The sequence below is a fragment of the Amphiura filiformis genome, chromosome 10 (assembly GCF_039555335.1).
Source record: "Amphiura filiformis chromosome 10, Afil_fr2py, whole genome shotgun sequence".
Lineage (NCBI taxonomy): Eukaryota > Metazoa > Echinodermata > Ophiuroidea > Amphilepidida > Amphiuridae > Amphiura > Amphiura filiformis.
This window is the reverse complement of record NC_092637.1, coordinates 64078721-64104643: the sequence shown is the minus strand read 5'-3', so window position 1 is coordinate 64104643 and position 25923 is coordinate 64078721. Positions and strand designations below refer to the sequence as shown.

General features: G+C 37.8%; 2 protein-coding genes across 3 annotated transcripts in view; one reads left to right on the top strand and one right to left on the bottom strand.

The window, feature by feature from the left end:
* The window catches only part of LOC140162359 (histidine protein methyltransferase 1 homolog), a 24296-nt gene extending 9588 nt beyond the window's left edge, over nt 1-14708 (bottom strand). The window contains exon 1 of the mRNA XM_072185571.1: nt 14515-14708. Within this exon, the coding sequence (XP_072041672.1) occupies nt 14515-14605 (91 nt within the window). The 5' untranslated portion in view covers nt 14606-14708. The remainder of the gene's footprint in view (nt 1-14514) is intronic.
* Nucleotides 14709-15804: 1096 nt separating this feature from the next.
* The window catches only part of LOC140163158 (general transcription factor 3C polypeptide 4-like), a 74291-nt gene continuing 64172 nt past the window's right edge, over nt 15805-25923 (top strand). The window contains exons 1-3 of one of the 2 annotated variants that reach the window (XM_072186539.1): nt 15805-15918; nt 19379-19520; nt 20333-20450. In XM_072186539.1, the coding sequence (XP_072042640.1) occupies nt 15811-15918; nt 19379-19520; nt 20333-20450 (368 nt within the window). In that variant the 5' untranslated portion in view covers nt 15805-15810. Of the gene's footprint in view, nt 15927-19378; nt 19521-20332; nt 20451-25923 lie in introns of both variants that reach the window. The other variant, XM_072186540.1, reaches the window with a different exon arrangement.

The following is a 25923-nucleotide window of genomic DNA, read 5'->3' as shown; positions in this document are numbered from 1 at the left end:
TAAAAATCAGATCTCGTTCTTGCACAGCCGCCATCGGCGCTGTGCATTCTTTTTACCGCGTTCTTCTTCTTTCTTCTTTCTTCTTCTGTCAACATCATGTTAATCAGCCATCGTAGCCACATGCTTTCAGCCATGTTGATCAAAGTTGGTCACTAGGACCATAGAGTGGTGCCACAACTGTCACATGATCATTTCCGGTCAAAGGTTATTCACTTCGGTCAGTGGCCAAAAACGTGATTTTCACTAAAATGCTTCTTCTTCCACATTTTACATAGCACCATGACGTCACTTGCACACATGCATCGCCTATTACCAGTGTCTAAAAGTCCTTCACAGAATTGGGATCAAAGGTCATTAAGGGGTCACTTCGGTAAAAGTATGAAAAATTTGTAAAAATATTCAAAAATCACTGTCTTTACAAATTACATAGCAGAGAGTCGCCATTAGCACACATGCATCGCTACTAGCTAGGGTCTTTAGGATGCCTACAGTTTTGGGGTCAAAGGTCATTAAGGGGTTACTTCCGGTCAAAAACCAAAATTATCAAAAATTTAAAAAAATTTATCTCAAAATGTAAACAGACCAGAGCAATATAACCATCATACATGAATTGGCATTACCTGATGTATGCACGGTATTTTTATTTTGGGGGTCAAAGGTCATTAAGGGTTCACTTCCTGTTTTTAGCTAAATAACTTTAAGAATTTTTATCTCGACAACTAAACAAAGTAGAATTTTTAATTAAAATTGGAACAATGCATTTTGTCGGTGTATATAAGGTTTTTTTTTTCATTGAGGTCAAACGTCATTAAGGGGGTCAAAAGGTCAATCATAAATTTAAAAAAATCAAAATCCATTTATAAATTCGATTAAGCTGGAATTCACCAGGAATATTCCTTATGACATCCTGAGCAGTATGTAATATTTTGCGGGGTCAAAGGTTATTAAGGGATCACTTCCGGTTATCAACAAAACCGCCTGGTGGCTGTGCTCGCGGTCGCAGGTGACCGCAACCAATCAGATCTCGTTGTCTCCTGTTGCTCTCCCTACCCACATGTGTTTTTGTTTCCAAGCTGACCACACCTAACACTGCATCAACAACCTTGAACATTTCCTATTAAGGGAAGCACCATTAGATATTATTGGGGGGGCTAGGGATCCTGCCTGACCCCCCCATAATATTTAATGGTCCTGTCCCTAATCAGTCCAAGAGAGCGCCAAATATGGATCAGGAGTATTACATAATAATACCCTGCTATGACAATAGCTGCACTAGGTTAATCGTATAATCTCCTTATGTGGTTAGCATGGCTGGGCCAGGAAATCCACAAGGTCAGCCAATGTATGTACATGTATTCGGTACATGTGCCATATCTTTACAATGGGTGATAAATTTCTGGTTTGTTTTATTTCAAAAGCGCAACAGTTGATATTCTAAAGCTTGGTCCAAATCCAAGAGAAGAACCAACTCTAGTAATTTATGTGGTTTCAAATTATATCGGCTGTTGCCTTTTTGATAGAAATGGTGTTTGTTGATGTGCACAGTTTCCCATTAGATCATAACATGCTGTGGTACATCCAAGGTCAAAGGTCTTTTAATCCATATTTGGGGTTGTTCTGGGACTGCTAATAATATCCCTCAATTATATGCCCTTGTAAACCATGTGCCCATTTTATTTGTTTGTCATAGGGTCTGTGGTCTTTGTTTTTGAGCTCAATCAAATGCAGTTTGTGTCCTTATACTCACCAGCCCCCATGGTGATGACATGCACATGGTCAACAATGTCAACACACTAGGGTCTATGGTCAACCATAGACCATGGAAGATATCTTCCATGGTCTATGGGTCAACAATAGCCTTGATCAAGGCTTCCTCCAATACTTTACTCTCAGGGTGGGACGCACCATTTGATACTCAGGGGGGGGGTAGGAAGTTGGGGTCGGGGAAGAAATTTGGCGGCAAGTTTTTTTTTTTAATTTCATGCATTTTGATATACCGGTACACAGTTAGGTGGGGAAAGTTTTTTTTTTTTTAGTGTTGGTGGGGAAAGTTTTTTTTTGCTCATGTAGTGGGTAAGTTGTTTTTTTTTTGAAAAACTTCCTACCCCCACCCTGGGAATCTAATGGTGCGTCCCTCACTAGGATCCACAACATGCTCATTAAGACACAGTTCTTTAAGGGGGTACTACACCCCTGGCCAATTTTGTGCCTATTTTTGCATTTTTCTCAAATTATAGCGCGTTGGTGACAAGTAAGATATGTATATTATAGGGGCAAGGACTGCAACTACTGCACTGAAAATTCAGCAACTCAAGGCAAGTAGTTATTGATTTATTGATCAAATATTGGTTTTCCCTCATTTTTGACTGTAACTCCACAACTTTTGTCTGTGCTGAAATAAAATGTCCAGTGCAGTAGTTGTAGTCCTTGCCCCCATAATAGGGGAGATTGGGGTTAGTTGAAACATTTTTCACATAAACGTCTTTTTAACGCAAACCGATTACTTTCAAGAAACACTAACCATATCAGTATAAACATATACATACATGCTACAAATACAGCCTTAAACTTTATTGGACCTGCTTATGGTTAATGGTTATTCATATAATCCAATTTGAAAATTCGAATAAAAGTGTTTCAACTAACCCCACCCCTGGGGTAAGTTGAAACATAGGGTGGGGTTAGTCGAAACATGGCTTGTAAAAATTTCAAAATAATTATTATTGTGTTGTTAGGGTTATACTTCCCTTGAAGGCACCCTTTAACATACAATCAGTGTGAAAAAATGAATAAATATGTGGGAGTGCGGGTCAATACTTTGGACACAAGGTGACGAGTGTCACCATGGACAAAAATATGAGAAGCCTAAAATATTATAAAATGTACTTTCTGTGTGCACTTTTTGCTTGTATTATTGCTTTTTAACCATATTAAAGCAATATTGAAGAAATGGTAAACATTTACAAATTTTTAAAAAGTCAAATTTTTAACCATATTTTTCTATGCGATTTTCACGTGTCAACTAACCCCACCTCAAAAGTTTCAACTAACCCTGATGCCTATTTTTACATTTCAAAGTTCATTACACAAAATGAGAAATACAATAAAACTTTTATTTAACATTATTCTGGGACTTACTACTAGTGCTTTATATGATACTCAAAAAATGATCCCCTGAATCTTCAAACAACATGGAGATAACGCATCTTTTCTGAGGGGTATAAAAATTAGTCAGTAAGTCAAAAAACAGATATTCCTTTCCCAAGCCAACACTGGTGGGGCATCAGTGCTGTTGCTAATTTGGTGGATGACCCTTACTAATACGGTATACCTATTACTAGGTGCCAGTATTTTACCAAATTAATTTTTTGTGTCAGAAAAACTACGATGTTTCAACTTACCCCGCGTTCCAACTAACCCCAATCTCCCCTACTTGTCATCAATGCGCTATATACCCCCTTAACCCCAATACATTTACACATTCATTGAATGACATTTGAAAATTTGGGTACAACAACTTTTTGCACTATGATTGTTTAATTGGGGTTATTGAACTACATGTATGCCATTGGGATGAGGCCATTGTGATCCAGTGTCTAGAAAGAAGGTCTGTGTTCAGAATTTTAGTCAGCTCAGATTTTTTGTGTTTAAAAAAATCCTAGGAATTGGAAATCCTACAGTACGATTTCCGCTTCCTACAACTTACGATTTTTTTCTGAACTCAGAGCTGCAGCATGATATCCCACCATACATTAATAATAAGGCCACCTTTATTTTTTATTTCGAGTCTCAAAGATTGTGTTGTGAGAAATTGAAAACCTGTTAAATGTGGAGGAGTGGGTGTACATGTACCGGTATGTTATTTTTTTTTTACTATTTTTTTAATAAATTTTTTTATTATTGTTATTTTGTATGTGTCAGAACAGGTTTCGGGACAAGCACTTTGTTGCCCTGTTGCTGTTAACTTTTGCTGGATTTTTGCAATCTTTAGCGATCTCGCAAATTATTTGCCCTCCGACAATATACCCCTATTTTCATTAAAACGCGAATGATATTTCTCATATATCACTCATTCTACAAAATCCGGTGCCAATCCACTAAAAAAATAGAAAAAATAAAAGTTGTTCAAAAAGACCTGCTTTTTGTGTTTTTTAATCTTCAGTAAATGTATCACAACTTTCAGATGTAAAAAATTGCCAACACCACTTGCATATTTTTCTTTCAGGAAGTCATGATGTTTTTTAACACTAAAGCTCAATGTAATGTGTGCTACGTTACCGACTACAAAATGGGCTGGTTTTACTCAATCCAAGGTCATAAAAAGCAAACTAAAGATCACTTGAGTAAAATGTAAAACAGATTTCACCATTTCATAGAAGTTTTGAAGATGCGTAAATGAGTGTGTAACGTAGCTCACAGTAACGTAGTTCACTGGTTTTTAATGTTTTTAATGTGATTTGCGAACGTTAGCACGTTATGTCGGTTAATTCTAATATAAATGGGGTTCGACCACTAGTAGCTTTCACACAGTGTTCGAAATAAGCACTTATCCTCTTGTCCAAAAATCACTGGGGACAACCATATTGAGCTATGTACTTATCCTCTGGACAACCACTATATTTTACCTCCATAAGTATGACACATTTTGGGGACAACCAAAATCTATTGAGGACAAGCAGAATTCATGCTTTAGGTATCCTCAGGATAACCTCCATATTTTCCTTATTTCGGACACTGCTTTCACATATTATTAGGAAGTACATGTAATACAAGTGCATACTATAGAATCCTGGTAACGTAGCTCACTAATCTTAACATGGTCGGTCGAAATTTCAATGTTTACAACATTTCTATGCCAAAAATGCTACAGCATCACGATTTTTACTGTGATTTTTAAAACCTATGAGTGTTTCCTTTCAAAAACCGCAAATTAAATTGATACCTCTGTTTTACTTCTTTCCAACAACGTGTGTTAAAAAGGGGTAACGTAGCTCACAGCGTTTTGGTGGAAAGTGCAATTTATTTTAGAATTACACAAAGACATTTTAATCACTAAAAAATAATGTTGATAAACAATATGATGGTGCGTTATCTAATTAAAAAACAACAAATATGTAAAGAAATTGCATTTATTCAAAGAAAATATTCAGGGTTAGATGTGACACTTGAGCAGTGGAAACGCATTTTTAGCGATTTTTGAGCCTTTGCAAGGGTTAATCAGGCTGAAGAAAGCACTTAAAGTATGGAAAACTATATGTCCGTGTAGATCTCGTTGAGTTCTACCAGAAAAACAACATATTTGATGCCCTAAATGCTCGACAAAGTGTTTGTGAACCAATGAATGGAAAAAAGGCTATTGGCACCGGATTTTGTAGAATGAGCGATATACCTTTTTCTGGCAGAAACGGGTATGAAAATACCTTTTTTCAAATTTTCGACGAGCATGAATACCAGCAGATGCACAGCGTGCAGCTATGCAGGAACCTGGGTTGCTGGTCAGTTTCATTAAATTTAAATTTTCTTTTCTGCCGGGTTGGTACAATTTGTGACCCTACTTTTCATACCCGACTTTTCATACCCCACCTGACGGGTCCGACTTATTTTTAAAGTTTTGTTAGATATTCGCAGTTTATTCCGTTGGTAATCAAATATTAAGCAAATACCATACACATTTCCTTAATATTATTGATAAAGAACAGCGTTTTCAAGCATTTTCTCATCTCAAATTTCAAAGCCTCGTTCAGCCATATTTAGATACAAAATTGTGATAAGTATTGATGAGTTTTGAGCCCTGTGCAATTCTTATCGCCTGGACTAAGGGATTGTTCAGAAATACTTGGGGGGGGGGGCAAAATGGAGGGGTCAAAAAAGTTTTTGTCTCTAAAAAAAGGGAGTCAAAAAAGTTTTATGTCTTTAAAAAGGGGAGTCAAAAAAGTTTTTTGCTTTTATAGGGGGCAGGGGTCAAAAAAGTTTTAACAAGAAAATACCAAAAGAACAAGAACATACAACATTTTTGCGTGCTACTCACGCACATTTTCCAATAGGCCTATAAAGTCTTTTTGGAAGCTCGAAGACTTTACATTTATCCAGTCTCTATAAGAAAAGAGTATATATTCCACTGATAATACCGGGTCAAAATGATGCAACCGACATTTTTTTCTTCTTTCCCTCGAAATTTATATTTTTCCACTGACCAAGAAAAATTACGCCCCTAATAAACAAATCTTTAGACTAAAAATCTTGAGTATGTGCCCAGATGTTTCTTTCAATTTCCCTTTCTTGTGTTACTTTTATTTACCCGTACTGACGCGAGTATAGTCCCACCCCGTTTTTGGGTGAACATTTTTCAAAATTGGGGGGTGGGACTATACTCGAATTCAAAAAAAAAAAAAAAAAAAAAAAAATTTTTAAATTTTTTTCGGTTTTGAGTGTCCCTGGACCTAGACCTAAATGCTAGGATCATTCATGGTTGACCTAAAAAAAAAAAAAAAAAAAAAAAATTTCAAGATGTTTTGTTATTTTTAATATGAAAATTGATAATTTGTATTCATGTCATACTCTATTAATGATTTCAAAATGCATTCAAATTCAATGCATTTTGAAATCATTAATAGAGTATAACATGAATACAAATTATCACTTTTCATATTTAAAATTTTTTTTTTTTTTTTTTTTTTAGGTCAACCATGAATGAACCTAGCATTTAGGTCTAGGTCCTGGGACACTCCAAAGCCGAAATAAATAACTTAAAAAAAATTAATTTTTTTTTTTTTTTTTTCTGAAATTTTCCGAAAATTTGGGGGTGGGACTTTACTCGAAGGTGGGACTATACTCGCGTCAGTACGGTAATTATTGGTTCTAAGAATGAAACATGAAAAAATTAGAATGCATACAATGAAATTAAACTTCATACAAGTCACCCTATAAAACTTGCATGTTTCAGTGTAGAAAAAAAAAAAATGTATTTCCATTAAAACTTAGTGTATACTTGTTATAATGTAAATTGGGATTGAGTTCGTTACTGCACAAATCATAAGTTGTTTTTTAAATTCTTGGAAAGGGTTGATCAAAAAGGTTTTGTATGTCCAAAGATGGGGGATCAAAAAAGTTTCAGGTTCTCCCTGGAAAACTGTGCACGTACGTAAAGCCTGTGCGTTGATACTTAAACTGTTGAGGTAAGCACGTATGGAACCTGGAAGGAAGGAAGGAAGGAAGGAAGAGAGGGGGTCAAAACTTTTTGACTCCAATTTCCAAGTGCTCAGCCCCCCCCCCCCCAATGTTCTGAACACTCCCTAAACCTGTGGTTATAAAGTTTGCTCAAGCCAATCAATAAGTGTTTGCATATATCAAAATGCATTGACCAATTACCAGGAGAACAAAGTCAATAACTATGCCTTGATATGCTAACTTGATTGAACTTGCTTGGAGCAACTGAGCGGTACATTACATTGAAGTCAATACTCAATTAATCTCAAATGTTGGTAGCAGTGAAAGGGCTAAATAACATGCAATGACAATATTGACGTTTATAATGTCACCATGCATAGATCTGAATGTGACAGACAGATTTATACTTCCTCATGAAAAGGTAACTTATGAACGACTGGTTTGGAGATTATGGCTGCGCACGAGGAAGGGCGATGTTTATAAATAATAATTTCTAAATCATAATTTTTCACCAATTACACTGATTTAGCCTTTTCAATTCGGTATACTTCATTTACACTTTATTTAGTATTCATTGAAATATCTAAAATGATTAATCATAACAATAAAAAGTTGGGTCAAGTGGGGTATGGAAAGTCGGGTATGAGAAGTAGGGTCACAAATTGTACCAACCCTTTCTGCCTGGTTGCTGTGTTGCCTTACTCGAGAACTCTAGCTAGCTCCGACTTTGCACACGATAGTTATGCATTTGTGGTCGGACAGTGGGGCAATTTTTCGCACTGGAGTTTATTTATTCTGTTAATATTGAAATTTGGATGAACTGAAAGTTATTTTAGATGAGTCAACTGTATCTTTTGAGCAAGATTTGCCTATTTTGGACATGTCTAAAAGTGTAATTGTAGGAACATTTTTGTCATGCGATCGCCCGTCGTGATCGGCTGTGTTTACTTCCAAACTCCCATTGGCTTTTCTTTACACAGTGTGAAGTGAAGCTATCGCCGTATGGGATCGGTGTCGGTGAGCAAATTCTTGGCTAGCCTAGACTTCTCGAGCAACACTGCACTGGCCAGATCAAAAGATGAAGTACGTTCTCTGCTGAAAACTATCATGACAAATAATATGCCTTTCTCATTCTGCCATATGTTCTGCTTTGATTTGTACTATAAAATACCACACACACATAATAATAATAATAATAATAAAACCATGCTTATAAAGCGCAATACACAATTAAGTCTCAAAGCGCTACATAAAAAAAAAAACCAACACTGTATACAAATAACAACAGAACAACAAGTTTAAAATGTAACCATGGTTACAGGCATGATATAGAAATGAAGCATTAAACATTTTTAACATTAAACAAGTATGTTTTCACAGAGCATTTGAATTGATCAACAGTCTTAGATATTTTAATATTGTAAGGAAGATTGTTCCAGAGCTCAGTTGCAGCAGAAGAAAATGAACGTTGACCATAAGATTGAGTTGACACTGGTGGAGTTACAAGAAGAAATTGAGAAGTAGAGCGAAGATTGCGTGTAGGCTTATATTCATGAAGAAGTTCTTGTAAATAAAGAGGTGCAAGTCCATGAAGAGATTTGTAGGTAAGAAGAAGAATCTTATCGTTATGCGGGATTTGATAGGTAGCCAGTGTAGTTAGCGGAGAATTGGAGATATATGATCACGAGATTTTGTAAGTGTTACAAGTCTGGCGGCTGAGTTCTGAATGCGTTGAAGCTTAGATATTTGTGAATCAGGAAGACCATAAAGTAAACCGTTGTTATTATCCAAACGACACGTTACTGAAGGCATGAACAAGTTTTTCTGTAGTATGTTGATCAAGATATTGACGAATTCTGCTAATTTTGTAAAGAGCATGAGAGGCAGATCGACAAATATTATTTATATGAGATGCCATGTTTAGATCATTTTCAAACAGAACACCGAGATTGCGCGCATTTAAAGATGGTTCAATCTGAGCATCGCCGATACACACAGTTGGAATACTATCACTGGATCTGAAGCGTGATGTAATATGAAGAACTTCAGTTTTGTCTTGATTTAACTTTAGATGATTAGCAGTAGACCAGTTTTTAATATCCCTAACACATAGTTCCAATCCTGAAATTGTAGCTGATGATTTATCATCTTTCAAAATAACATAAACCTGTGTGTCATCTGCATAGATCATTCTACTAATTCCGTGAGCATCAATTATGCTTTCCAAAGGGGATGAGTACATTGTGAAACCTAAAGGACCAATTTAACAGAACCTTGAGGTACACCCTCATCAAGAACATGAACAGAAGATTCCTTGCCATCAATAACTATCGACTGACAACGATTTGTAAAATATGACTGGAACCAATTTAGAGCAGATCCAGTTATGCCGTACTTATCAGAGAGACGTTGGAATAAAATGTCGTGATTAATAACAAGTGTCAAATGCTGCTGAATAATCCAAAAGAATCAGAATGGCCTCCTGGCCCTTATCTGCAGCAAGTAACAAGTCATTGAAGACACGTATAAACAATGCAGTCTCTGTGCTGTGATTAGAAAGATAAGCACTTTGCATTTTGCCATTTAAATTGTTCTCAAGAAGGTAACTTTGTATCTGTGAAGTACATGCACGCTCGATTGTCTTTGAAAGAAACTTTAAATTTGCAACAGGCGGTAGTTTTTAGTGTCTCCGGATCTAAACCAGGTTTCTTGATCAGAGGAACAATTTGAGCATGTTTTAAATCGTCTGGAAATTTTCCATTGTTGAGTGATAAATTCACAATTTTGGTGATGATTGGAGCAATTTCATCGAGACATTTTTAAGGAGCCAAGTCGGTATTGGATCAAGTCCACATGTCGAAGAGGGGATTTCATGATGATGTTCCTAACATCTTCCTCAGAAAGAGGTTTCAATCCAGAGAAGATGGCTGTAGTAGATTCACAAATATCTGTTGAAATAGCAGTAGTAGAAGGCAAGTTCTTAAATTCCTCACTGATATGCTTGATTTTGTCAACAAAGTAACTTGAGAACCGGTCAACAAGTGGAACATTGGATGTGTCGGCAGGTAGAACCTTTGTAGATTTAGGGGTACATAAACTGTCAACCTTTTTAAACAGCTGGTGAGAGTCGCATCCTTCCAATTGCATAACATGATAAGGAGTACCTTTAGAATACCCTACCACATCGACGGCGCCGCGAAGCTGCACCTTTTTTTGTAAAACTACACCGACGTCGGCACAAATTACTTATTAATGGGATAGATTTAAATTAAGTTAGAGGTTTATGAGTCAGGTTTTTAATAAAGTATGTCGGCGTTTGACTTAATGAAGTTTGCAATCATCAAGGTAATAAGTGTTAGTACGATTAAATTATTGTGGTTACTTCTAGATAGTAATAATGTCATTTGAATTGAATTTAAGCATAATGAAATAACTATATTGCATTATATAATGGCTTAGAAGTATTAATTATGCGTAATAGATTTTAATGTACTCAAGTAATGATGACCGCATCAAAAGATGATGTTAATAAGCATGATATAATTATAATTAGTGTGACGTATAAGGGGCCGATTGTAATTGGTTATGAATGATTATATAATTATAATTATTATGATGGATTAGACATAATAATAATTATGACATAATAATAATGAGTGTGAGGGATAAGAGGGTTGTTGTAAGTAATTAACAATGATTGTTAATAGTGATTAAAGTTATATTGATAAGAGGAATGTTAATTGTTAATGAGTGGTTTGATTAAGAATGAGTAGCATTAATTTCATGGAGGAAATACGTTAAGTATCATATATTGAATAATGATGTGATGGTGAATGAAGGTATCGTTGTTGCTGTGCTACAGCGACGCCGCAAAAAGGTATCGCTGTTGCCGTGCTACACCGACGGCGCGAAGCTAGACCATTTATGAGGGGCCTACACCGACGGCGTTAAGGTAGACCTATTTCCGTAAGGCTACACCGACGGTGCAAAGGTGCCTCTTAAGTAGGCCTAATTGTTAAAGTTGTCATATTAGCAAATGAGTGTGGTGGAGGAAGGTATCGTTGTTGCCGTGCTACAGCGGCGGCGCGAAGCTGTATCTTTTCAAGGGGCTACACCGACGGCGAGAAGGTGCCGTTGCCGTTGCCGGCGCCACAGCGACGGCGGCGCGAAGGTGTCGTTGTTGCCGTGCGGTTACAGCGACGGCGCAAAGCTAGACTTTTCGAGGGGCTAAATCGAGGGCGCGAAGGTATACCTATTTCGTATGCTACCACCGACGGCACTGAGTTATACCTTATTTGGTCATGCCACCAAATACACGTAGGGGGTAGGTATCGCTGTTGCCGTGCTACAGCGACGGCAAGAAGCTATACCTTTTTACTGGGCTACACCGACGACGGGAAGGTATCGCTGTTGCCGTGCTACAGCGACGGGCGCCAAGCTGTATCTTTTACTGGGCTACACCGACAGCGCCGAAGGTGTCGTTGTTGCCATGCTACAGCGACGGCGCCGAAGCTAGACATTTTGAGGGGCCAAACCGACGGCGCGAAAGTATACCTATATTTCCGTGTATGGTAACACCAACGGCACTGAGGTATACCTTATTTGGTCATGTCACCAAATTAATGTGGGGAGGAACTTCCGAGGAAGGTATCGCTGTTGCCGTGCTTTACGGCGACGGCGCCGGCTATACCTTTTACTGGGCTACACCGACGGCAGTAGCGAAGGTATCGCTGTTGCCGTGCTACAGCGACGGTGGCTATACCTTTTACTGGGCTACACCGACGGCGCAAAGCTATCGTTGTTGCTGTGCTACAGCGACGGCGCAAAAACTAGACTTTATCGCATTTTGTAATGACTTGATCAAATAAATGTAATGAAGGGGAGGAAGGTATCGCTGTTGCCGTGCTACAGCGACGCCGCTAACCTATACCTTGCCATTGGGTGATTTTTTTATTTTTTTATTATTTGATTATTTAAAGAATAAAAATAAATGACCAGCTTGGTTTTAGGATTAAGCAACACATGTTTATTTACGCTTCGCCCGCCCAGGCCTGACTTAAAAGCCGTTAAAAAACTAATCCCTATTATTATATGCACGTATTGAATCATATATTTGCATATTGATACAAGTGATCGTTGGATTGTAGATGATTATGCTTGGGCGATATACATATGATGCACATGTGAAATGGGGAGTTGCTTGTTTGTTGACAAGAGCAAATATAAAAGTTGTCATTGGTAAGCGCATAATGCACATAACTTAGTTTGCACCTGCTTGTCACTGGTTGGGGCATTTTATGAACGCAGCGTATACACTGGTTTATGTGATTTCATAATTTCCAGATATTATAAATAAAAACAGGACCGTGACCACTGAAAAGTTAATTAAAAAGAAACAGAACTTTTGCACCTGGTTATCACTGGTTGGGGCCTAGCTCGTTCACGTAGCGTTTTCGTTGTCCCACTGGCCTACTAACGTAGATTGCCTGGCGATCGGAGTGTTATCGTCAGAGCACCTCGGACTAGTTGGGGCCTTTTATGAACGACGTACACACTGGTTTATGTGATTTCATACGTTGTAGTTGTTAGTTGTTATAAATAAAAACAGACCACTGAAAAGTTAATTAAGAAGAAAATGGTCTTTACAGTCCGGTTAATAACGTAGATTGCCTGGCGATCGGAGTGTTATCGTCAGAGCACCTCGGACTAGTTGGGGCCTTTTATGAACGACGTACACACTGGTTTATGTGATTTCATACGTTGTAGTTGTTAGTTGTTATAAATAAAACAGACCACTGAAAAGTTAATTAAGAAGAAAATGGTCATACAGTCCCGACTAGTTAGGTGAAAAAATAAGCATCATAAGACATTTTTTTTACAAGTTCAACAAAACATTGTGAATGAAACAGAACTGTTATCTTCCATCTTTATTCAGATTTGTATTGAGCGAAGAACGCGGTCAATGTAAAGTAAAGCTTGTGAGTGGTAGAGGCGTTTTATGAACGACGTATAATCATGATAATTTTTATCATTTAGGCCTGTACTTAGCAAGGTCGTTTAAAAAGAAGAAATTTGGTACAAAAATCATGGAAATCGATAGTAGGGTTGTTGAGAAATTGTCGTTCACGGCGATGTCGCTGTAGCCTGCAACAACGATAACCTTCCTCATAGGCATCGCATTAATGGGTGAATATTTATAAAGTTTTGTTTGTTTGTTGGGCAATTAATTCATTAATTATCAAGCGGCGATGTCGCTGTAGCCTGCAACAACGATAACCTTCCTCATAGGCATCGCATTAATGGGTGAATATTTATCAAGTTTGTTTGTTTGTTTGTTAATTAATTCATTAATTATCAAACGGCGATGTCGCTGTAGCCCTGCAACAACGGTAACCTTCCTCGTGTGCATCATAATTTACATATTATACGGTAATTAATGACTGAGTATTGTTAAAAGTTAATGTTTTTATTTAATGTTCTTAAGTTAATTAATAATTCCTTTAAATAAGATAATTAATGAATGGAAACCGATCATTATGCAGATTTATGATTCCTGGCTGATTATGGGAAGCAAAGCAATAATTATGAACATTAATTAAATTTAAAATTTACTAATGTTCCTCTTCTTCATTTATAGTGGCATTATTAATTAAATTACTACAATGTTGTTTTGAATCTCTCTCGTTCGTTTATTTAATTTGCTAAATTAAGTGATTTATATATTGCACTGAGTTAATCCATACATCATTCAATGTAATCCTATCATCGAGTTTCGCGCCGTCGGTGTAGCAGGGCTAAAACTAGGGTAGCTTCGGCGACGGTCAAATGTGGTAGGGTATAGTAAAGTTTAGCCCATGATAATCTCGCTTGGCGTGTTTAATAAGTTGGTGATAACGATTAGACTCTTCTTTGAAGATCTGTCTATGAATTTCCAGTTTAGTAGAATGCCAGCGGCGTTCACAGCGACGCACTTGTTGTTTCACTTTGCGTAACTCCTCATTATACCAAGGTGCGTGCGGGCGACAAGTTATTTTCCGAGTTATAAGAGGGGCATGTTTGTCTTGTAAATTACACAGAACAGAATCATATTGTGTTACTAATTGATCCAGATCCGAAGCAGGTGACAAATGTAATGATGAGTTTAAGATATCACTACGGAAGGCGTCTAGGTCTATATCACGAAGTTTGCGCATCTTTATTTCCATCTTCACTGGATCAGGTCTACCAATATCTAGTAAACATTTGACAGCAGCGTGATCAGAAGGTAGATAGCCAGTAGGAGAAAAATCAGACGCAAAGTTAACAGATTCACGAGTCAAAATTAAATCACATGCATGACATGCTTACCTGCTACTTGGACTGATGGACAATTACTATCTGAAACTCCCTCCTTTTTGTCATCTGCAGTTTCGGCTGAAAAGTTGAACATAAATGCCATACCAATTTTCAGATCCTACAATGCATGGTCAGCAAAATACAGCTTCGCCCTGAAAAGGAATGCAGAGGTCAAGCGCGGGTGGACAAGCAGGCCAAGTGCAAGCATAAACAATATGAAAAGGCAGGTCAGCTTAGTCGGGATTATGCACTTTCAGTTTCTCACGGGTTTGAACGGGAATTGGATTGCGTACTTTTTCGATGTCTAGTGAGCAAATTTCTTCAATATTTTGAGAAAATGATGTCAAATTTTTTATTCTATATTGTTTGGTAATAATGTCTTTTGCCAATCGTATGTTTAAAGTTGTAATTTTGTGTTTTTGATCGCAAAGATCGGATATTTTCGTTCCCGATTCGAATTCTGAACCCTTCGCAAGGGTGCCGATTTCGGCAGAACTTTGACGATAATTTTGCCTTTTTGGACACTAAAATGCATTCGATCCTTAATTTTGTTTCAACCGAGTCTTAAATTAGCAAGCACAATAAGGTTGGTACCACTTTTATATACATTGATAAAATTTTAAGATTTTTTTCAAGTTTCTGACCGGCGCAAATCGTTAAGTGTGTATTTCCCATTGACATCCAACATGGGAAATACGAGTCTGATGGACATAGGAACGGCGTCCATGAGACTCAGCGAGTCTAGGTCAGCTGATTTATAAATTACGATTGTTTATTCCCAAGAGGAATGTGTTGCCATATTTTCTTATAGTGCAGCAGCTATGAACATAAATAAAACACCTTATTTTCATTTTCTTGCAGCCAAACGTTTTATATTGTCTTCATTCTGCATAAAAAAAGCTTTTAGCTTAAATTATACTTTAATATATAACTAATAAATATATTTTGCCTAATTTTGTTAATCTTTTACCTTCAAACTTTTTAAAAGTCACCCATTTGGGTGAGTAAGTAAGATATTTGCAAAACCCTGACCCAGAATCAGGTGCCCAGAATTGTAAACTAGGATGGCACCATATTTTTGAGGGGGTAATTGCAAAACTTATCCACCAGAATATATAAACATTCGGTAGAATTATAAAAAATTTCTATATGCAAACATTTTTGAAAAAAAATATTGTCTAAGCTTTTCAGTTCTCTTGTTCCCTTCAAAAGACACAAGAAAAGTGATTTCAGTTCAAATTGTACAAGAGCAGTTCTTCCAAGAAACAGTCGCCCCTACTTGAAAAAGTAGAATAATCTAAATCAAAGATGGCTGCGCCCATAGACATATCGCCATCTCTGTGTAGTACGGATGCTTTATCGTGGTCAGAAGATTATACGTTAGCATTAGCGACTTCTAAATGCGTTTACTTTATGGTAAGAAAGTATGTGCCTAAATCCTAGATATGAATTTTGTGTATTTTGGTTGGAATAAGTTGCTTCATCAGTCTTGGACTGATGGAGTGCAAAATTCGGCAGTCGAATACTAGGTATGCCCAGGTGAATTAGCCCTAGAACTCTGGCCATAGTATCCGTTTTTTCTTCCACTAGGGCCAGAGGCACTTACATTGAAAAAATTGTTGGGAATGCTTGAACGATCCAGTACAAAAAATGAAATCATTTCAATGCTTGACCGAACCAATACAAATGTGTGTCAGGTCACTAATTAACATGATAAAACCCACTTGAGAATACACAATCGCCGGTCATTTCTAAAGATGCATTTATACTTTAATCGCTTTTGCAGAAACCTGAATCGCACGCATGATCAGTGTACTAAATCGCCGTCATATTTGCCTGCTGAGCATGCGCATGATTCGCTATTTTTCAAAAGCGACACGTAGGCTATTATTGACACCCTCTGTTAACGACAAGGATTCAGTCTGATGATGAGCAACCCATGGGTATAAACACAGCTTTACACAATGACTAATTTACATAGGCACAAAAGACCGTGTTCATGTACCGTTACTCAGCCAAACATGGCAGAGTAGGTCCCGGATGACGGTACATGTTCCTATCTCCTCAACGTTATACCTTTCCAACAAGGAAAGAGATACGAAAGGCGAACGTCTAAGGTGAATTCAAATTTGTCATCAAACTGCATCATTTTATATATCAAATTAAAGCCCTTGAGTAAAGAAAGCCAACACTGAAAACCTTTTTGTCATATCACTTTCCATAGCAAAGTTACATCTAGTCAAAAAGATTGACTTTCATCAAAAAGCGACTGATGAAGCAACTTAGCCGAGATTAGTTCTGATTTTGATGAAATTTGCCTTGACATGGTGAGTGTCAATGAAATGTGGAAGGATTTTAAAAGTAGAATCAACAAAACTGTTGACAAAAATATCCCATCCAAGGTTGCCACCCCTAACAGGAAACCTCCCTGGTTCGACCGTAAGGTGTCTAGTTTGTTGAGGAAAAAGAAAAAAGCTTTTGATAAGGCAAAAGTGAATAACACCGAGGCTGACTGGGAGATCTTCCGCTCACTTAGGAAGGTGCTGCATCATCCAAAAATTTTATTCCTTCATCAAAAATCTGAGAAGGGATTCTTTTGGTATTTGTTCGCTTAAGTCAAAAAATGGCTTAGTGTCTGAGAACACACAAAAAGCAGAAACATCAAAAATCAGTTTTGACACAGGAAGATCTGGAAAATATACCTAAATTGTCCAAGTCAAAATATCCGTCCATGCCAAATATTTACATCACAACAAATGGCATAGAAAAGCTACTGCCCTTAAGTTTGCACTTACCCCAGGGGTGGGGTTAGTTGAAACACTTTTTTTCAAATTTTCAAATTGGATTATATGAATAATCATAAGCAGGTCCAATAAAGTTTAAGGCTGTACATGTATTTGTAGCATGTATGTATGTTTATACTGATATGGTACGTTAGTGTTTCTTGAAAGTAATCGGTTTGCTTTAAAAAGACAATTTTGAGAAAAATGTTTCAACTAACCCCAATCTCCCCTACATACATCCATATCAAAACGATGCACATTAGTCGGCTGCTACATGTGTCTCATTTCACATAATACCTAGGAATAAATACCAGACTCATATCGAGTGTAGGTCACTTCAAATCATCCCTAAGTCATATTGTATAAACGAATCCAACGAGCCAAGTCATGGTCAGGATTTGGTCGGCCATCTTTGGTTTCCCGCTAGCACCAACCTGGTGTTTTGAGCGCCGATTGTGCAAATAAAAGCCGCCTAACACCTAGAGAAGATGATAAAGACGAGGAGGGTTAATAGAATAATATATACAATAGAGGTAATCCTGTCGCATCTATTCATACATAGTCCTTTTGTTCATCCATTTGTACATCTATGAATAGATGCGACAGGATTACCTGCGGAATTATCTCTATTGTATTATTCTATATATTAACCCTCCTCGACCTTCTCTAGGTCAGGTGGCTGTCAGTTCATACATGTAAGAGCAATGTCGGGGATTGTAGATCACAATTTTTCAATCGATGGGGAGAGATGAGGTCCCACCAGGTCCGACCGAGTCTCCTACACAGGTTACGCTCCCTGTGGAGGGGCGGAACCAAACTGGCTGATGTGGAGACTAAGCCAGTTTGCGTCGGTCTGATACTCGTCTATCCTCGTCTTTGACCATGCGCAGATCTGGCTGGTCAGGAAGATATTTATTATCTCGAATTTATAATATGCCTACCAGTTCCACCGTATAACCGATTTGCTAGAGAATTTTGTTACCATGTTTAATAAATTCGTATTAATCGTATAATAAAATATGGCCAAATGTATATTTGTGTACATAGTGTGTGGATCCACTCTTCTACGGACTTGGCTACTAAGCATGTCGGGAAGGATATGGCGGTATGCTGACCTGGGTCAATATGTTCTGGGCAGATGAGGTCCCACCAATTGCCTCACGACCTTGTGTGCGATCATGTGTGACAGGCAATTCCCGATAATAATAGAGGTTCCCTGTCTAGGTGTAAGGCAGCTTTTATTTGCACAACTGTTGGAACTGTATTGTGTTGTAAACTTAAATCACTCTTTTGTCTACCTGTGTTTTTGTGTAAGGTGTAAAACGGGTAATGGAATGCAGTTTAAAATTTCCGCCAAGGACGAATCATTTCACAATTTGGATGCATCAGTAGCCTTGACGGGGACCCAACTAAAGGCTGCTAGTCAGGTGTAGGAATGCGTGTATTTGGATTCGTCTATAAGGAATGTTCTCTCCGCTTCGGAGATGAGTCTGGTATTTATTCCTAGCTATTATGTGAAATGAGACACATGTAGCAGCCAACAAGTGCATCGTTTTGATATGGATTGGGTAAAGTGAAGTATAGACAACATATTTATGCAGTGCCGTACTATTACGCTGACTTTCGTATTCGGCGAGGAGGACGATTTCGACCTCCTCGTTTGTTTACAAACAGAGAGGTAGACAAAGGGAGCTGTCAAACCTGTTCCGCTTGTCCAAATACTCAAGTATCAAAAGGATGGTCCACAATAGAGACTAAATCAGTGATTCACGCAACATGAATAGGGGATTAAAAACTGTGAAGTAGCACCATGTGCTTCTATTGTCCAATTTGCCATCAAGATTTGAATGAAAACAGTTCAGACCCAGTACACGATAATGTCAGAAATTAATAATTTGTTCTGGGTCTGATTATTCGGACTAATATTTATGTAGGTTTCCTTGAGCAAGCGGTTCTTTTTAAATTTCAATGTAAATTTGTATTGCCGATTTAGGCCATTTTGGCTGACTAGCAAATGTGTTAACTGACGTTTCCCCCTCATACCTACATATACCGTACTGGTAATCAAATTTTCATATAATTTTTTTTTCTAGGCTCTGAATTTGGACCCATCGAATCTAAACAACTCCTTTTTGTTTACAAGATCATCTATTCAAGTACCGCCAGAGAAATTACAGTTTGATGTCGGATTGGACACCAAAGTTCTACATGACGCATATAGTGGTATTCCATCAAGTAAGTTGATATGTACATTTTTGTAAGGCGACGAAAAAAGAAAACCCTGTTCTACGGGCCCGACCGACCCAGATTTTGAACAAATCGGGGAAAAAAAATTTCCTGTGCAAATGAATGCCGACAAAATTCAGGAACAACATTTTTTTTTTTTTTCTCAAATTGCAAATTATTTACGTATTTTGGTGATTTTTTGGGTCATTTCAACAACAACAAAAAAAAGCTGACCGACCGACCCTACTTGAAAGGTCCGTCCACCCTTAGAACAAGGTTTCTTTTTTTCATCACCTAATTGGGCTCTTTATGTTGAAATCCATACCCCCTATGAAAGACATGATCTTTATCTCTCACACAAGTCTCAATTACAAATGGGGTTACTTGAATGGGTGGCACATTTGAACTCTGGAGATTTATCATGTCTTCCATGGGGGTGTATGAATTTCAACTGGAATTTTTGAGATTGTATCAATTCTGGACAGTGTAGTGGGCATTTAATTTGTGTTATCCCACATTAAGCACTCTGTGCAGTCAATATTTTTGAGGGGTTAAAATTCGCAGGTGCCTGTTCGACCGCAAAATGCGAAAATTAAACCCCCGCAAAAAATTCCCCCGCAATACATTACCTATCGTCCACAACTAGAGTATTTCTATTTGAAACCCATACTCCCTCTGGAAAACTTTTATCTATTTCTGACCCATGGGTATGGAATAGCCAATGGAATGTTTTCAACAGGCTATTAAAGCTAAACCTTTCCTTTCCAATTTAGTATGTCTAATTCTAGCTGTCTCATTATCTTTTGAACATCTTCATTTAGAGCATTTGCAGAGTATAGAATTGGACCGTACGTTGTGTCCAGAATTTGTTGCCGTACCATCCTACAACGTGTACAAGACTGCAAAATGGTCACCAGCTGGGTGTGGTCCATGTGGAAGGTATGTAATGTAAGATACGCTTGCCTCTCTTTATGAGTTTTGCTGACTTTGAAGTTGTGACAAATAGATGGCTAATTAGTGGCAGATAGATGTAAATTTGCATCTTAATACAAGGCTCATCAGTGCAAAGACAATGTCCATTATTATTTGTTGCACATTGGTGTTTAGCTCAGCAGCACAAAGACCTATGTCCAGTATTAGTTGTTGCACAGTGGTGTATAACTCAGCAGCACAAAGACCTATGTCCATTATTAGTTGTTGCACATTGGTGTATAGCTCAGCAGCACAAAGACCTATGTCCATTATTAGTTGTTGCACATTGGTGTATAGCTCAGCAGCACAAAGACCTATGTCCATTATTAGTTGTTGCACATTGATGTATAACTCAGCAACACAAAGACCTATGTCCAGTATTAGTTGTTGCACATTGATGTATAACTCAGCAGCACAAAGACCTATGTCCAGTATTAGTTGTTGCACAGTGGTGTATAACTCAGCAGCACAAAGACCTATGCCCAGTATTAGTTGTTGCACATTGGTGTATAGCTCAGCAGCACAAAGACCTATGTCCATTATTAGTTGTTGCACATTGATGTATAACTCAGCAGCACAAAGACCTATGTCCAGTATTAGTTGTTGTACATTGGTGTATAACTCAGCAGCACAAAGACCTATGTCCATTATTAGTTGTTGCACATTGGTGTATAACTCAGCAGCACAAAGACCTATGTCCATTATTAGTTGTTGCACATTGGTGTATAACTCAGCAGCACAAAGACCTATGTCCAGTATTAGTTGTTGCACATTGGTGTATAACTCAGCAGCACAAAGACCTATGTCCATTATCAGTTGTTATACATTGGTGTATAGCTCAGCAGCACAAAGACATATGTCCAGTATTAGTTGTTGTACATTGGTGTATAGCTCAGCAGCACAAAGACCTATGTCCATTATTAGTTGTTGCACATTGGTGTATAACTCAGCAGCACAAAGACGTTTGTCCAGTATTAGTTGTTGCACATTGGTGTATAGCTCAGCATCACAAAGACATATGTCCATTATCAGTTGTTGCACATTGATGTATAGCTCAGCAGCACAAAGACATATGTCCATTATCAGTTGTTATACATTGGTGTATAGCTCAGCAGCACAAAGACCTATGTCCATTATCAGTTGTTATACATTGGTGTATAGCTCAGCAGCACAAAGACATATGTCCAGTATTAGTTGTTGTACATTGGTGTATAGCTCAGCAGCACAAAGACCTATGTCCATTATCAGTTGTTATACATTGGTGTATAGCTCAGCAGCACAAAGACATATGTCCAGTATTAGTTGTTATACATTGGTGTATAGCTCAGCAGCACAAAGACCTATGTCCATTATCAGTTGTTATACATTGGTGTATAGCTCAGCAGCACAAAGACCTATGTCCATTATTAGTTGTTGCACATTGGTGTATAGCTCAGCAGCACAAAGACATATGTCCATTATTAGCTGTTGCACATTGGTGTATAGCTCAGTATCACAAAGACATATGTCCATTATTAATTGTTGCACATTGGTGTATAGCTCAGCAGCACAAAGACCTATGTCCATTATTAGTTGTTGCACATTGGTGTATAGCTCAGCAGCACAAAGACCTATGTCCATTATCAGTTGTTGTACATTGGTGTATAGCTCAGCAGCACAAAGACCTATGTCCATTATCAGTTGTTATACATTGGTGTATAGCTCAGTAGCACAAAGACCTATGTCCATTATTAGTTGTTGTACATTGGTGTATAGCTCAGTGGCGCAAAGACCTATGTCCAGTATTAGTTGTTACACATTGGTGTATAGCTCAGCAGCACAAAGACCTATGTCCATTATTAGTTGTTGTACATTGATGTATAACTCAGTAGCACAAAGACCTATGTCCATTATTAGTTGTTGCACAGTGATGTATAACTCAGCAGCACAAAGACCTATGTCCAGTATTAGTTGTTATACATTGGTGTATAGCTCAGCAGCACAAAGACATATGTCCATTATTAGTTGTTATACATTGGTGTATAGCTCAGCAGCACAAAGACCTATGTCCAGTATTAGTTGTTATACATTGGTGTATAGCTCAGCAGCACAAAGACCTATGTCCATTATCAGTTGTTATACATTGGTGTATAGCTCAGCAGCACAAAGACCTATGTCCATTATTAGTTGTTGCACATTGGTGTATAGCTCAGCAGCACAAAGACATATGTCCATTATTAGCTGTTGCACATTGGTGTATAGCTCAGTATCACAAAGACATATGTCCATTATTAATTGTTGCACATTGGTGTATAGCTCAGCAGCACAAAGACATATGTCCATTATTAGTTGTTGCACATTGGTGTATAGCTCAGCAGCACAAAGACCTATGTCCATTATCAGTTGTTGTACATTGGTGTATAGCTCAGCAGCACAAAGACCTATGTCCATTATCAGTTGTTATACATTGGTGTATAGCTCAGTAGCACAAAGACCTATGTCCATTATTAGTTGTTGCACATTGGTGTATAACTCAGCAGCACAAAGACCTATGTCCATTATCAGTTGTTATACATTGGTGTATAGCTCAGTAGCACAAAGACCTATGTCCATTATTAGTTGTTGTACATTGGTGTATAGCTCAGCAGCACAAAGACCTATGTCCATTATCAGTTGTTATACATTGGTGTATAGCTCAGTGGCACAAAGACCTATGTCCATTATTAGTTGTTGTACATTGGTGTATAACTCAGCAGCACAAACACCTATGTCCAGTATTAGTTGTTATACATTGGTGTATAGCTCAGCAGCACAAACACCTATGTCCATTATCAGTTGTTGTACATTGGTGTATAGCTCAGCAGCACAAAGACCTATGTCCATTATCAGTTGTTATACATTGGTGTATAGCTCAGTAGCACAAAGACCTATGTCCATTATTAGTTGTTGCACATTGGTGTATAACTCAGTAGCACAAAGACCTATGTCCATTATTAGTTGTTGTACATTGGTGTATAACTCAGCAGCACAAACACCTATGTCCAGTATTAGTTGTTATACATTGGTGTTTAGCTCAGTGGCACAAAGACCTATGTCCATTATTAGTTGTTGTACATTGGTGTATAACTCAGTGGCACAAAGACCTATGTCCATTATTAGTTGTTACACATTGGTGTATAGCTCAGTGGCACAAAGACCTATGTCCAGTATTAGTTGTTGTACATTGGTGTATAACTCAGCAGCACAAACACCTATGTCCAGTATTAGTTGTTATACATTGGTGTATAGCTCAGCAGCACAAACACCTATGTCCATTATCAGTTGTTGTACATTGGTGTATAGCTCAGCAGCACAAAGACCTATGTCCATTATCAGTTGTTATACATTGGTGTATAGCTCAGTAGCACAAAGACCTATGTCCATTATTAGTTGTTGCACATTGGTGTATAACTCAGCAGCACAAAGACCTATGTCCAGTATTAGTTGTTGCACATTGGTGTATAGCTCAGTGGCACAAACACCTATGTCCAGTATTAGTTGTTATACATTGGTGTATAACTCAGTAGCACAAAGACCTATGTCCATTATTAGTTGTTGTACATTGGTGTATAACTCAGCAGCACAAACACCTATGTCCAGTATTAGTTGTTATACATTGGTGTTTAGCTCAGTGGCACAAAGACCTATGTCCATTATTAGTTGTTGTACATTGGTGTATAACTCAGTGGCACAAAGACCTATGTCCATTATTAGTTGTTACACATTGGTGTATAGCTCAGTGGCACAAAGACCTATGTCCAGTATTAGTTGTTGCACATTGATGTATAACTCAGCAGCACAAACACCTATGTCCAGTATTAGTTGTTACACATTGGTGTATAGCTCAGCAGCACAAAGACCTATGTCCATTATTAGTTGTTGTACATTGATGTATAACTCAGCAGCACAAAGACCTATGTCCAGTATTAGTTGTTGCACATTGGTGTATAACTCAGCAGCACAAAGACCTATGTCCAGTATTAGTTGTTGCACATTGGTGTATAACTCAGTAGCACAAAGACCTATGTCCATTATTAGTTGTTGTACATTGATGTATAACTCAGCAGCACAAAGACCTATGTCCAGTATTAGTTGTTGCACATTGGTGTATAACTCAGCAGCACAAAGACCTATGTCCAGTATTAGTTGTTGCACATTGGTGTATAACTCAGTAGCACAAAGACCTATGTCCATTATTAGTTGTTGCACAGTGATGTATAACTCAGCAGCACAAAGACCTATGTCCATTATCAGTTGTTATACATTGGTGTATAGCTCAGCAGCACAAAGACATATGTCCATTATTAGTTGTTGTACATTGGTGTATAACTCAGTGGCACAAAGACATATGTCCAGTATTAGTTGTTGTACATTGGTGTATAACTCAGCAGCACAAAGACCTATGTCCAGTATTAGTTGCACATTGATGTATAACTTAGCAGCACAAAGACTCATGTCCAGTATTAGTTGTTGCACATTGGTGTATAGCTCAGCAGCACAAAGACCTATGTCCATTAGTTTGTGCACATTGGTGTATAACTCAGCAGCACAAAGACCTATGTCCATTAGTTAGACTTTCGTGGTCAATCTTTCTTGAGCAATCAGAGCCTGCATGAGCAGTGATAAGTACTATAGTTGGTAACTGAGAAAAAAACAGGTCCTATTCGTCGGACTAGCTCAGAAGCACAAAGACCTATGTCCATTATTAATTGTTGCACATTGGTGTATAGCTCAGCAACACAAAGACATATGTCCAGTATTAGTTGTTGCACAGTGATGTATAACTCAGTAGCACAAAGACATATGTCCAGTATTAGTTCTTGCACATTGGTGTATAGCTCAGCAGCACAAAGACCTATGTCCATTAATAGCTGTTGCACATTGTTGAATAACTCAGTGCCACAAAGACCTATGTCCAGTATTAGTTCTTGCACATTGGTGTATAGCTCAGCAGCACAAAGACCTATGTCCATTATCAGTTGTTATACATTGGTGTATAGCTCAGCAGCACAAAGACTTATAATGTCCATTATCAGTTGTTATACATTGGTGTATAGCTCAGCAGCACAAAGACCTATGTCCATTATCAGTTGTTATACATTGATGTATAGCTCAGCAACACAAAGACCTATGTCCATTATTAGCTGTTGCACATTGGTGTACAGCTCGGCGGCACAAAGACCTATGTCCGTTATTAGTTATTGCACATTGATGTATTACTCAGCAGCACAAAGACCTATGTCCAGTATTGTTGTACAATGGTGTATAGCTCAGTGGCACAAAACCACTGTCCGATATTAGTTCGTCGGCCATATCACATAGTGACGTATTCGACATTTTAAACTTTTTTGAGAAAATTGGTATATTATGTTCTACTCTATATATATTAACTTTTAAAAACCATGCCTCAAAGTGGCTTAAT